Genomic DNA, 12,579 nt, shown 5'->3' on the forward strand with positions numbered 1-12,579 from the left:
TGAATGTAGCCCTCATGTATAGCTATTAAGATAGTTCCAGCTGTTTTGCCCTCTGTTGATAATAATTTATACCCATTTATTTAATTGTTCTACCTATACAATCTGCACCATAACTTATTTGCATATTACCATTAATTGGACTGAATCTAAATAAATAAATAACAGGAAACAAAATTTGCATTTCTATGCCTTTAATGTTTTCTTTGGAAAATGATTTCTTTGGAATATGACAACTGAAAAACCAATGAAAAAATCATGGAGTTAAACACTGACTTGAAAAGTGCTTTGGCCTATTGGCCCTCAAAGGTAATACATACAGTACAGATTTCAAAACTGTCCTGAGGGTTAACGAAAAACCCAAAAACAAACAGAAAATGTTTTGGCCTATTGGCCCTCAAAGGTCTACCTTCTGACCAGACTTAAAAAATCAGGACACTTGAGGACAGTCACTATCAACTAAAAACTCTCCGGAGTTTAAAAAAAATCCCAAAAGCAATTTAAAAAAAACAAAACAAAAAACAAAACGGAGTGTCTATTTGCACCCCTGGTACAAATAGCATTGGCCACACAGCTGAGCTATTCACACCCCGTGACGTAACACCAAAATAAAAGCTGCTGGCTTGCACAAAAAACATGGCGGACATCCGTTTTTTCGTCATCAGAAAGTGAAGAATACTGCTAGGTTTCGGCACTAATATCTGTTCCAATTAAAAACTAGATGAAAACATTGTGTTTTATTTTCATAATCGATGTTCAGTGAACACATTACAACCGTCAGTTTGTGAGTTTTTAGAAATTTCGCGATCATGACGTCCAGCCATATTAACTATAAAATTACCTGCACACCACAAATATGTTATAGAATCAACTAGCGTAGTGGTAAGTGATTTGGGTTAAGATGCAGGAATCCCTGGTTCGATTCTTGCCCGATGCATTTTGGCAGTGAGAAGTGATAGTGCGCATACCAACGACTCTGCAGAGAAGGCGCGCAATTTGAAAAACAATTCAGTTCTCAAACGGAAGTTTTGATTGCAACAATTAGCTAGTGCACCAGGGTGTAAATAGCACACTTTGTCATAAATAGCATACATTATTCTGAATTACCACCAAAAACACCTTGCACGTGAGCACAAAGGCCATTGCGGACATTAGTTTTTTCTTTATCAGAAAGTGAAGAATTCTGACGGCACTAATATCTTTTTAAATTGAAATATAGATGTCTTTCTTAACTCTTAGCTGAGGACATCTCTGGCCTAATGGATAGCGACTTAATCCTCCATACGGGAGACATAGTCATGTAAAAAATGTCTTATAATAAGTAGATCATAGCTCTGTAAATGAGAATGCATTAAAATTGAATTATGCGATCAATATGCCAGTGTAAATCCACAGGGGTGTAAATAGCATACACTTCTAATTGCACCGGGGTACAAATAGCATACACTTCTATTTGCACCAGACGGGGTATCAATAGAACACATTGCTGAGTGTACCGGGGTACGAATAGCATTCACTGCTATTTGCACCAGGGTACAATCAGCATACAGTGCTAATTGTACCAGGGGTGCAAATAGCCTTACCCAAAACAAAAACAACTCAAAATGCTTTGGCCTATGACCCTCAAAGATAAGTTAGTACAACCTAGCCTGAACATATGTGGTTGTCTGTTTAAGGAAAGTGGGCATTTAAGCCATTTCACAATCTTCCCCCTGACTGAAAAACTTATTGAAGCGCATTAGAAGAAGGCGCTGAAAGCGCCCATCACTAAGACGGTTGCGTTTTGGGGTGAGCACAAGACTGCCCAGACTGAACAGTCTTTCTACAGGTGCACTGGATGGTGTGGGTGCATTGTAACGTAGTGCCACTTTTTTTTAATTCGTGGAAAAAGATGGAGACTCTCCATCACAGGGGCAGAATTTAGGTACGATGTTACCTCTGTTTCCACTGACATGAGAGAATCAGTAGAGACATTAACCTGTTCCTCAAAGGAGAAAAAGTCATCCTCGCTTGGGGCAATGGCAGCAGGTTCAGGGGGATCAGGCATCAGGGCTGCAGGTTCCTCTGTTATGGTGCGGCACTCTGTGGTAAGGAGGAGAGTGATGTGGTCTCTTCTGGTTTCCTCTTTCACCCAGCGCAACTTAAACTTAGGCAATGACACAGAAGCCAGTAGTGCATCTTTTGAGTCCAGAATGGCAGTGAATCGAGTTTTGATTGCCCCCACAATAATCTCAGGGAGCCCAGTGGTCATTGGTGATAAACCATTTTTCATTGCTACGGTTTTGGCCATGAGCACCTCTAGTGTAGGTTGAAGCGTTCCATAGAAACATGTGTCCTCACCCTGTAAGATGTCAAGTGCGACTGTGAAAGGCTTCATAATGGCACAGTATTCCTTAAGGAACTGGTATTCCCTGTCATTCATACATTTCATCTGAAACTTTATGCAGAGTTCATTAATGTCAGTGAGAGGCATTTCGGTGACTCTTGCATATGCATAAAAAAAAGAGTTCCACCGTGTCACTGTGGGGACAATCAACTTTTTATCACTAACCTCTGCGACGCATTCAGCTGCAACTGTGGAGCGAATGGCCTTTGTCCACAGTGAAGAACACTTGGCCGTAGCACTGCGATAGGTCACTCTCGATTCTGGGTTGGTGGCAAGCCATTTGTCTACCTCATTGTTTGCAATTAGGTTCAGTGTATGGGCCGCACACCTATGGTGTGGAGGCAGTACACACAGCCCAACCTGAGCATCTTCATCATCAGCAGCACTAAACACACTTTGGAGGTCTGTGAAGTGCACTTCCCCTCTGGCACTGTCATCCTCCACCTCGTCCTCTTCCTCCTCCTCAGACTCAACATGCTGATACTCCTGAAACGCCTTCACAAAGTTGCTCCCATTATCGGTCACAAATGCTACAATTTTTTCATGAGTAAGGCCATATTCAGAGAAAATGTCCTCGAGCTCTGCAGCAATTTTGTCGTAGGTGTGCCGGCCCTTAAATCTTCTGCAAGCTATTGCCACCTTCCTCCGTTTCAAGGTGTCATCAATCCAATGCTCTGTAACACCGAGATAGCTTCGGTTATGTGAACTCCAAAGATCAGCGGTGGCGGATACGTAGCACTGCCCTTCGATGGTTTTCTTTAGCTCTCTTGTCATGACAGCATATGCCTTGTCCAGGTCTTTTGTGAAAGTTCTTCTGCTTTGAAGTACAGTCTGAAAAACATGGAAACATAAGAAAATAGCCAGATATTAAATTCAAGGGCCAAAAAACACCAAGTCACACATTTGGTAAAGAACCTTATAATGTACACACATGATTCAGCCAACTATTTTTGTAAAGTATGGCCATGCTGAACATTATCATTGCAAATGTGTCAAAAACCTCTGCATTGTAATGTATGTAATGATTTAGGTCTCTGATAATATTTGCCATTTTAAAGTGTCCTTGCCATAGTATCATGTGGGAGCCGCATGTAGTAAAAGGCTGATTTTGTGAGGAAAAGTATACACTGCCCACCAGATCACGTAGCGACCTGTGTGAAATGTAGCTTAAAGCTACCACGTCAGGGGAAGCTACCTTAGGCTAAGTATTGATGTAATTAAACATGCCATCTCACATTTCCCGTAGTAATAGATTGCTGGCATCTGGAAAACAGCCTACATGCATGCTGCATATTAGGCACTATATAAAATTGACACATTTCTAAATTCTCATGTGAAGGCAAGTCCTCTGCAACCAAAGTGGCAGCATATTCGGCATGGCCAGCCATTACAAAATGTCCCACGTTGTACAAATGCATGAAACGAAACAAGACTATTCCACATGTGAAAAAAAAACAGACAATGACTCCCACACTTTCGATATTTGGCTAACATCAAATTCAATTTCAGCATTCAGGTAAAAACAAGCGTGTCGAGGCAATGTAGCCTTACTTACCTTGTCCTTGCTAGCAGCGACCGGGACCTTGGAGATGATTTTTCTGAAAGCGGGTGACTCCACCGTTGAGAGTGGAAGCATGTCTTCCACGATATACTCGGCAACGAGCCTTCTCACCTCTCGTGGCTGGAGATTCTCTGGTCGGGTAAACGTCAGTTTCGGCTGCTTTGTTGGGGTTTTTATCGCACCCTGTCTCATCCCCTCCTTTCCTGACTAATTTCGTGGTGCTATGGCACCTCTGCAAATGCTTCGTCAAATTGCTTGTGTAGCCCTGTATAAAATGCATAAAGGTTACAGTGTATAAAAATTATAATAAGATGTTGTTTAAAAATAATTCATGATGTGAAGAGAAAAAAGTGCACGATAAATACAGTTCAATGTGTTATAAAATGGTTACCGAGTTCAAGAGCCAATAAGAATGTATTTGCTGTGTAAGGGGCGGGACTATTGGTGCAGGTCAGTGAGCACGTATGGGAGAGACACAGACGCTATCAACCCGAGAGCTGTCGTCAGAAGTTCAGAGTGAGAAACATTTTGGAGTAATAGAGGTCGACTACCCGTGGTCCTTGTATTGCTTTTCTATGTGATCTGCAGAAGGTGAATATAATGTGTGTGCCATGAGTTTTGCTGTAACTTAATGTTGTAGTTGAAAATACCGGAGTGTGATGCATTTAGCCACCCGCTAGCTAGCATAGCATCCCGTGTTTTGACAGCATAGCTTTAGCATGTTGCTGATTTCTAAATGCTAAAGTGGGCTAACGTTAAGTCTATATGATATAGCGTGACGATATTATGGCTCAACAGAGTTCATGTAATTAAAGGAGACGGACGCTGTGAAGAGAGAGAGATTGAGACGGTTGCTGGTGGATGGACTCTGCTGTTTTATTCTTCCCTGGATTTCGTGTGTTGCTGTGTTTGGACTTGACTGCCATCACCCCCATCTGTGAACGCCATTGCCTTATTCCCCCCCTGTTATCCACGTTTGCCCCTTGTTTGGATCCGTGAGTACTGAACTAACATGAGAATGCACGTGCTTTTATTTTCTGCTTTTGACTGAGTGAAGCGGTCATAACAGTTTTTAGGCCTCACCGCACCCGAGCGTCATTACAGGCCTGCAACGTAATTTTGAGTTTTTCCTTTTGATGTGGGCCCACATGTGATAAATGTGAATTTATAAATGTTTTATTTTATTTTATATTTATCTTCCTGAGAGTTAACAACCATTTCATTTATTTTCTGTGTAAATAAACACCTGTTGAAGGTTTTCTTTAAAACAGTCGTGGTGGTCCTTTAAATTTAATTAGAAAAACTGAAAAAGGTTTAGATTCATTTAAGATATTTTACTGAGATCTTAGTAATTATTTTTCCCTGTTTTGGTACGAACTCAAGCCCAGTCTCACTTTAGTAAGTAGTTTATTATCCTTAAACTAGAGATTTGGGTTACATAAATGGAGGCACCGCTGGGATTTTTTTATCGTAAATAGGGATTAATCAACATGAAGTAAACATTAGAAAATCAAAAGTAACTGGACCCCACCACTTTAGAGCATTAGTATAAAAGTAACGTGTTAACAGTAACTAAAGGATATTAAAGTAAAGTACAGTAATGGCAGTCCAATCAAGCAGTTCATCACAAACTCAGTTAATTAACTGGTGTAAAGGAGAGTCAGTAGATTTAAAACATGCCCTCATGTTATATGGAGTGCCTGAAAGTTTTTCACGGGAAGACATTGAAGAAACAGCAGAGACTATTAAAGCCTTGGGGAAAGTTAGAGTTCGAGGCAAAATGTTTCACCCGCAACAACAATCGCTGATGGTGTTATGTGAGTGCCGTGAAGAGATAGACCCGTCCAAAATCCCTCCCGAGATAATGCCTGTAAGTGGCGGAAGTGAATGGAAAGCCGTCTATTATACAGAGCCTCAGTCTGATAACTTTGCAGCAAAATTGCTGAGCTTTCTGCAGAGTGAAGGGAGAACCTTCGAGGACATCCAAGGTCTATGTCCCCCTCCCCAAGAGACCAAAGAGGGTAACAGCAACCCTGAAGACATCATCCGTGCAGTCGGTGATGTTATGAGCAGAACAAACAAGCAATCTGACAGTCACCCATACAGACGTCTGCGTACATTCTCCGGGGTCAGTCCCACCCCAGCTGGAGAGGAGACATTAGACAACTGGTTGGAGCAAGCAACACTCTTAGTAGAGGAAGGTGAGTGTTCGGACAAAGAGAAACGACGTCGAATATTGGAAAGTCTCAAAGGGCCCGCCTTTGAGATCATTCAAGCTGTGCGTCTGACTCAACCTGATGCTGGTCCCCATGAGTACATGGAGGCTATAGAGAGCATTTTTGGTACAGTAGAGTCCTCAGAAGACCTCTATCTGTCCTTTAGAGCACTCCACCAACAGCCTAGTGAACGTCTGTCTGAGTTCCTACGAAGATTAGAGAGATCCCTTGTCAAAGTAGTACAAGGAGGTGGTTTACCTGTAAGCGCTGCAAACAGCGCTCGTTTAGAGCAGCTTATTAGAGGGTCCACCTCTGAGCTCATGTTGCTTCAGTTGAGAATTAGGGAGCGGAGCAGTAATCCCCCTAACTTCCTGACTCTGCTACGAGAAGTAATGGAAGAGGAAGGCCGCCAGTCAGTCAGACAAAGCCAAGTGGCACCCATGCGTTCTCAGCGAGTACGCACAGTTCAAGCAGAAAAGGAGAAAGAACCTGATTCAGCTTCTCAGAGTGAACTGCAAGCTCAGATTCGAGAGTTGAGAGCGCAGTTAGAGGAAAGAAACAAACCACGTCCTCAATCGCCATCTGATGATTCTTTCAAAGGTCTTAAAGGGAAACAAAAACAGAAAAATGAGTCCCAGAGTGAACTACAAGAACTGAGAAAACAAGTGAAAGCCCTGGAGAGTAAAATGAGTGTAATGGCAGTAAAATACACATCAGACCTCCCACGAGAACACACACCACAGCCTTACCAATACAAACCTGCTCCAGGTCACAAACCCGCTCCTGTTCAAGTGTCCTCTCCCAAAGATAACGATGAGTTTTTTTGTTATAGGTGTGGGGAAAATGGTCACATAGCCACCAGATGTACTGCCCCTGAGAACCTTCAGAAGGTTGTCAAAAAGCTCATACGCTTGGTGCGAGTATCCCCCTTTCCTCACAAAGAGAATCCAAAGCCCGAGGCTGAAGAGCAGTGTGTAGCTAGAACCAATAAGGTTGAAGTCCCAGAGAACAACACTGATTTACCTGAGGGTCTTGTAGGTCCATCATTTATTCACACCATCAAAGTTAATGATGTGGTCTGTGAAGCTCTCATCGACAGTGGGTCTAATGTGACTATTATCTTTGAAAGCTGGTACAACAAACACTTATCAGACGTCCCGATAAAACCCCTCTCGCGCCTTGGACTCTGGGGCCTCGCTGACACGGAGTATCCGTACAAAGGGTACGTCGTGGTAGAGATGGAGTTCACTGAAGAGATCACTGGTGTGTCGGGACGTGTAGAAGTGCTCGCCTTAATCTGTCCTGAGCCAAGAAACCAACAACAAACCCCTGTGCTGGTTGGAACCAATACATCTCTTTTCCGCCGCTTATGGGAGCTGGTGAAGACAGAAGGTGACAAGAACACTGTGCACTCAATGAGAATTCAGTCTGTGTACGCCCCTGTCAAAGCACAAGAGCAGTTACCAAAAAATGAAATTTTGGGACAGATAATGTGGAAAGGACCTGGTCCTCTCTCTATTGCTCCAGGTGCAAAGTACTATGCAACCTGCAAAGTAAAACGACAGAGTGCCCCATCTAAAGACTTTGTACTGATTGATACACCCACTGCCCAGTTACTCCCCGCCGGTGTGCTGGTACAGCCTGGAGTGCTCTCAGATGCCGATGTAGACGACAACAGCTTCACTGTGCTAATTCAGAATGAATCAAAAAAGACAACCTCCCTCCCAATAGGGACCGTCATTGCTGAGATGTATGCCGTTGACACAGTTACCCCAATCCGGCCATCTGACCTTGCAGCTGAAAGCCTAGACCCAAGTCTCTTTAACTTCGGAGACTCCCCCATCCCCGAAGAGTGGAAGAGCCGGCTTCAACAGAAGTTAGCTGAGAGGCGGAATGTCTTCTCACTGCACGAGTGGGATGTTGGCTTGGCCAAGGGGGTTGAACACCACATACGCCTGCATGATCCCAGACCTTTCAGGGAAAGGTCAAGGAGACTAGCCCCTGCAGACATAGATGACGTGAGACGGCATATACAACAACTGCTGGCAGCTGGAATTATCACTGAGTCCCGTAGTCCATACGCTTCACCGATCGTTGTAGTCCGCAAAAAGAACGGGACTATAAGAATCTGTATCGACTACAGAACACTTAACAACCGCACCACACCAGACCAGTACACAATGCCACGCATCGACGACGCATTGGACTCCTTGTCAGGCAGCCAATGGTTCTCGGTCCTAGATCTGCGTAGTGGCTACTACCAGGTCGAGATGGCCCCGGAGGACAAAGAAAAGACAGCATTTATTTGCCCTCTCGGTTTCTATCAGTTTGAGCGCATGCCACAGGGAATCACAGGAGCACCGGCAACGTTTCAGCGCTTAATGGAAAAAGCTGTCGGTGATATGCATCTTCTCGAAGCCCTTGTGTACTTAGATGATATTATCATCTTCGGCAAAACACTTGAAGAGCATGAGCAACGTCTTCTCAAGGTGTTGGATAGACTTGAGGAGATTGGATTGAAGGTTTCTATTGACAAGTGTCAATTTTGCCAACCTCAAGTTAAGTATGTGGGTCACATTGTCTCCGCTAACGGAATAGCTGCTGATCCAGACAAAGTGGAGGCAGTAAAGCATTGGAAAGAGCCCACACACCTGAAGCCGCTCAAGTCCTTCCTCGGATTCTGCAGTTATTATCGAAGATTCATTGCAAATTACTCTGCCATTGTCCGTCCCCTCTCCGAGCTCACCAAGGGTTATGCCCCCACTTGGCAAGACCCCAAGTCCAAAAAGAGTGTCGACCCAAGCAAAGTCTATTTCAAGCCATCTGAGCCCTTTGGAGAACGGTGGACTCAGGTTTGCCAGGAAGCTTTTGAGCAGATCCGTGACTGTTTGATCAATGCCCCAGTGTTGGCATTCGCTGACCCCACTAAGACATACATTTTGCATGTGGACGCGAGTATGAATGGGCTGGGCGCTGTCCTAAACCAAGAATATTCTGATGGCCTCAGGCCAGTAGCTTTTGCCAGTCGGAAGCTTAAAGACTCAGAGCACAACTATCCAGTCCATCAATTGGAATTTCTGGCATTAAAATGGGCTGTCGTGGACAAGTTTCACGATTACCTGTATGGAGCTAAATTCATTGTAAGAACTGACAACAACCCATTAACATATGTGTTGACTTCTGCCAAACTCAATGCCGTCGGGCATCGTTGGCTCGCCGCCCTTGCCACCTACGATTTCACCATCCAGTATCGTCCTGGGAGACACAATATCGATGCTGATCTGCTGTCTCGGCAGTACACTCCCAAGGAGGTGAAAGAGTGGACCAGTGTCCCACCTGCTGGCGTCAAAGCCCTCTGCAAGCAAGCCTGCATCAGTGGAGAGACAGATGCGCCTGATAGATTGGTGGATCAGTTGGGAGCTCCTGCCACAGCGGTACCTGAAGCTTATGTGTTCCCAGTGAACCTTAGCTTGAACACCCTTGACCAGTTGAGCTCAAAAGATATTCAAGCATCACAAGACATGGACCCAGCAATTGGGCCTGTAAAGAAAGCAATGGAGAACAATAAAGTGCTGACTCGCTCCAACAATGATTGTCCAGAGACTGTGTTATTGCTACGTGAAACTCGCAAATTGGAAGTAAAGGATGGCATGCTACACAGAGTAAAAGAAAAAACATGTGGAGAACGGATCAAACAACTGGTCTTGCCAGCGAGATATCGCCCAATGGTGTTAAGGTCTCTACATGATGAGTGCGGACACATGGGAGTGGAGCGTACTACCGAACTGATCAAAGACAGATTTTATTGGCCAAGGATGACAACTGAGGTTGAGCAGTACATTCGAACCTGTGGAAGATGTATCTCCAGAAAGACACTCCCTCAGCATGCCTCACCCTTGAACCAAATAACAAGTAATGGCCCTTTAGATTTAGTGTGTATTGACTTTTTGCAGATAGAGCCTGACTCTAAAGGTGTTACTAATGTGTTGGTGGTGACAGACCATTATACACGTTATGCACAAGCATTTGCTACAAAAGACCAAAAGGCTGTCACTGTTGCAAGAGTGTTGTGGGAGAAGTATTTTGTGCACTACGGTCTACCTGCACGGATACACTCGGATCAGGGCCGAGATTTTGAAAGTCGCCTGATCAAAGAGCTCTTGTCCATGCTTGGGGTTCGGAAGTCAAGAACATCCCCCTACCACCCTCAAGGTGATGCACAGCCAGAAAGGTTCAATCGAACACTCTTAGCAATGCTCGGTACCTTGGACACTGTAAAGAAACAGTGTTGGAGTCAACATATCACCCACCTGGTACATGCATACAACTGCACAAAAAACGATTCCACGGGATACTCGCCGTATCATCTCATGTTCGGAAGGGAGGCAAGGTTACCCATTGACATCTGTTTTGGGATCTCGCCAAATGGTGAAAGTGAAACCTCCTACCAACAGTATGTTACCAGGATGAGGAGAGAGCTGCAAAAAGCATACCACATGGCATCTGAAGCTGCTACGAAGAGTCACTTGAGAAACAAAGCGCGCTTTGACCAGCGCGTGAGAGACTTACCTTTGGAGAAAGGAGATAGAATCCTCATTCGGAATATGGGTTTAAAAGGCAAGCACAAACTCCAAGATCGATGGAAATCAACACCGTATGTTGTTTTGGAAAAGTTGCCAAACCTGCCCGTGTACAAGGTCAAACAAGAGCTTGGAACAGGTGTGGTAAAAACTCTTCATCGAGACCACCTATTGCCCATCGGTTATATGGTCAGGATGTCAAACTCCTTGGATGAACCAAACACCGCTCGGAGACCTGTCACGAGAGCTCAACTTACCCGAAAACGTCAACCAACCAAGCCCACTGACCCAGTAGAAGAAAGTGACACAGTTTCATCAGGTTCAGAGTTGGAATTTGTCCATCATTCCCCAGATTTTGATGTGGATGAAGTCAGGAGACAAGTGGAAATGGTAAATCCAAGCTCTGTGGAGAATGAAGAGAGTGAGATCTCTGAAGAGAGTGAAAACTCTGAAGAGGATGAAAGATCTGAGGTGGAAGCAGAACCCCAACCTAATACCGAAACAGAGATTGAGGAACTGCCTGAAGGTGCTGTGCTTTCTCTGTCAGACTCTGATATCCCAGAGACAACTAATGAAGAAGAAGAAGAAGATTTGCAAGATTTAGAAGAGGGAGCAAGCTCACCTAAGTCAAACAGAACTAGACGTGATAAAGTCGCTAAAAGCACAGGAAGTGAAAGTGAAAGATTTTCTACAGTCCGAAAATCGCTGAGAAAACCAAAACCAACTATGAGATTCAGTTATGAGAAACCTGGTCATCCATCCTTTGAACCAGTTACTATCATGCACCATGGCATGGTCATTCAACTCAAGTTGAACCCTCCAGATCGAGACAACGAACCAAGGAAAAAGTCCAAAACATCCAAAAGGTACGCGGAGGAGGAGAAAAGGAATCACCCTTCCAAGTTGAAAAGAGACAAAAGGTGTGATGAGGACATCTACACAGTCAGAAGAGGGAGGGTGTAGCCCTGTATAAAATGCATAAAGGTTACAGTGTATAAAAATTATAATAAGATGTTGTTTAAAAATAATTCATGATGTGAAGAGAAAAAAGTGCACGATAAATACAGTTCAATGTGTTATAAAATGGTTACCGAGTTCAAGAGCCAATAAGAATGTATTTGCTGTGTAAGGGGCGGGACTATTGGTGCAGGTCAGTGAGCACGTATGGGAGAGACACAGACGCTATCAACCCGAGAGCTGTCGTCAGAAGTTCAGAGTGAGAAACATTTTGGAGTAATAGAGGTCGACTACCCGTGGTCCTTGTATTGCTTTTCTATGTGATCTGCAGAAGGTGAATATAATGTGTGTGCCATGAGTTTTGCTGTAACTTAATGTTGTAGTTGAAAATACCGGAGTGTGATGCATTTAGCCACCCGCTAGCTAGCATAGCATCCCGTGTTTTGACAGCATAGCTTTAGCATGTTGCTGATTTCTAAATGCTAAAGTGGGCTAACGTTAAGTCTATATGATATAGCGTGACGATATTATGGCTCAACAGAGTTCATGTAATTAAAGGAGACGGACGCTGTGAAGAGAGAGAGATTGAGACGGTTGCTGGTGGATGGACTCTGCTGTTTTATTCTTCCCTGGATTTCGTGTGTTGCTGTGTTTGGACTTGACTGCCATCACCCCCATCTGTGAACGCCATTGCCTTATTCCCCCCCTGTTATCCACGTTTGCCCCTTGTTTGGATCCGTGAGTACTGAACCAACATGAGAATGCACGTGCTTTATTTTCTGCTTTTGACTGAGTGAAGCGGTCATAACAGTTTTTAGGCCTCACCGCACCCGAGCGTCATTACAGGCCTGCAACGTAATTTTGAGTTTTTCCTTTTGATGT

At 44.1% G+C, this 12,579-nt stretch overlaps 1 protein-coding gene across 1 annotated transcript; it reads left to right on the forward strand.

Annotated features, from left to right (window-relative positions):
* The first annotated feature begins 5,628 nt into the window (after nt 1–5,628).
* On the forward strand, nt 5,629–11,703 carry LOC142369996 (uncharacterized). Its single transcript, XM_075452411.1, has one exon. The coding sequence runs from the start codon at nt 5,629–5,631 to the stop codon at nt 11,701–11,703; it is 6,075 nt and encodes a 2,024-aa protein (XP_075308526.1).
* Nucleotides 11,704–12,579: the final 876 nt, after the last annotated feature.

The sequence above is a fragment of the Odontesthes bonariensis genome, chromosome 20, assembly GCF_027942865.1.
Source record: "Odontesthes bonariensis isolate fOdoBon6 chromosome 20, fOdoBon6.hap1, whole genome shotgun sequence".
In the NCBI taxonomy this organism is placed as follows: Eukaryota; Metazoa; Chordata; class Actinopteri; order Atheriniformes; family Atherinopsidae; genus Odontesthes; species Odontesthes bonariensis.

What these genes read in the sequence shown, in the direction of transcription:
- LOC142369996 (XM_075452411.1), top strand. Translation starts at nt 5,629, where the DNA reads ATGTTATATGGAGTGCCTGAAAGTTTTTCACGGGAAGACATTGAAGAA.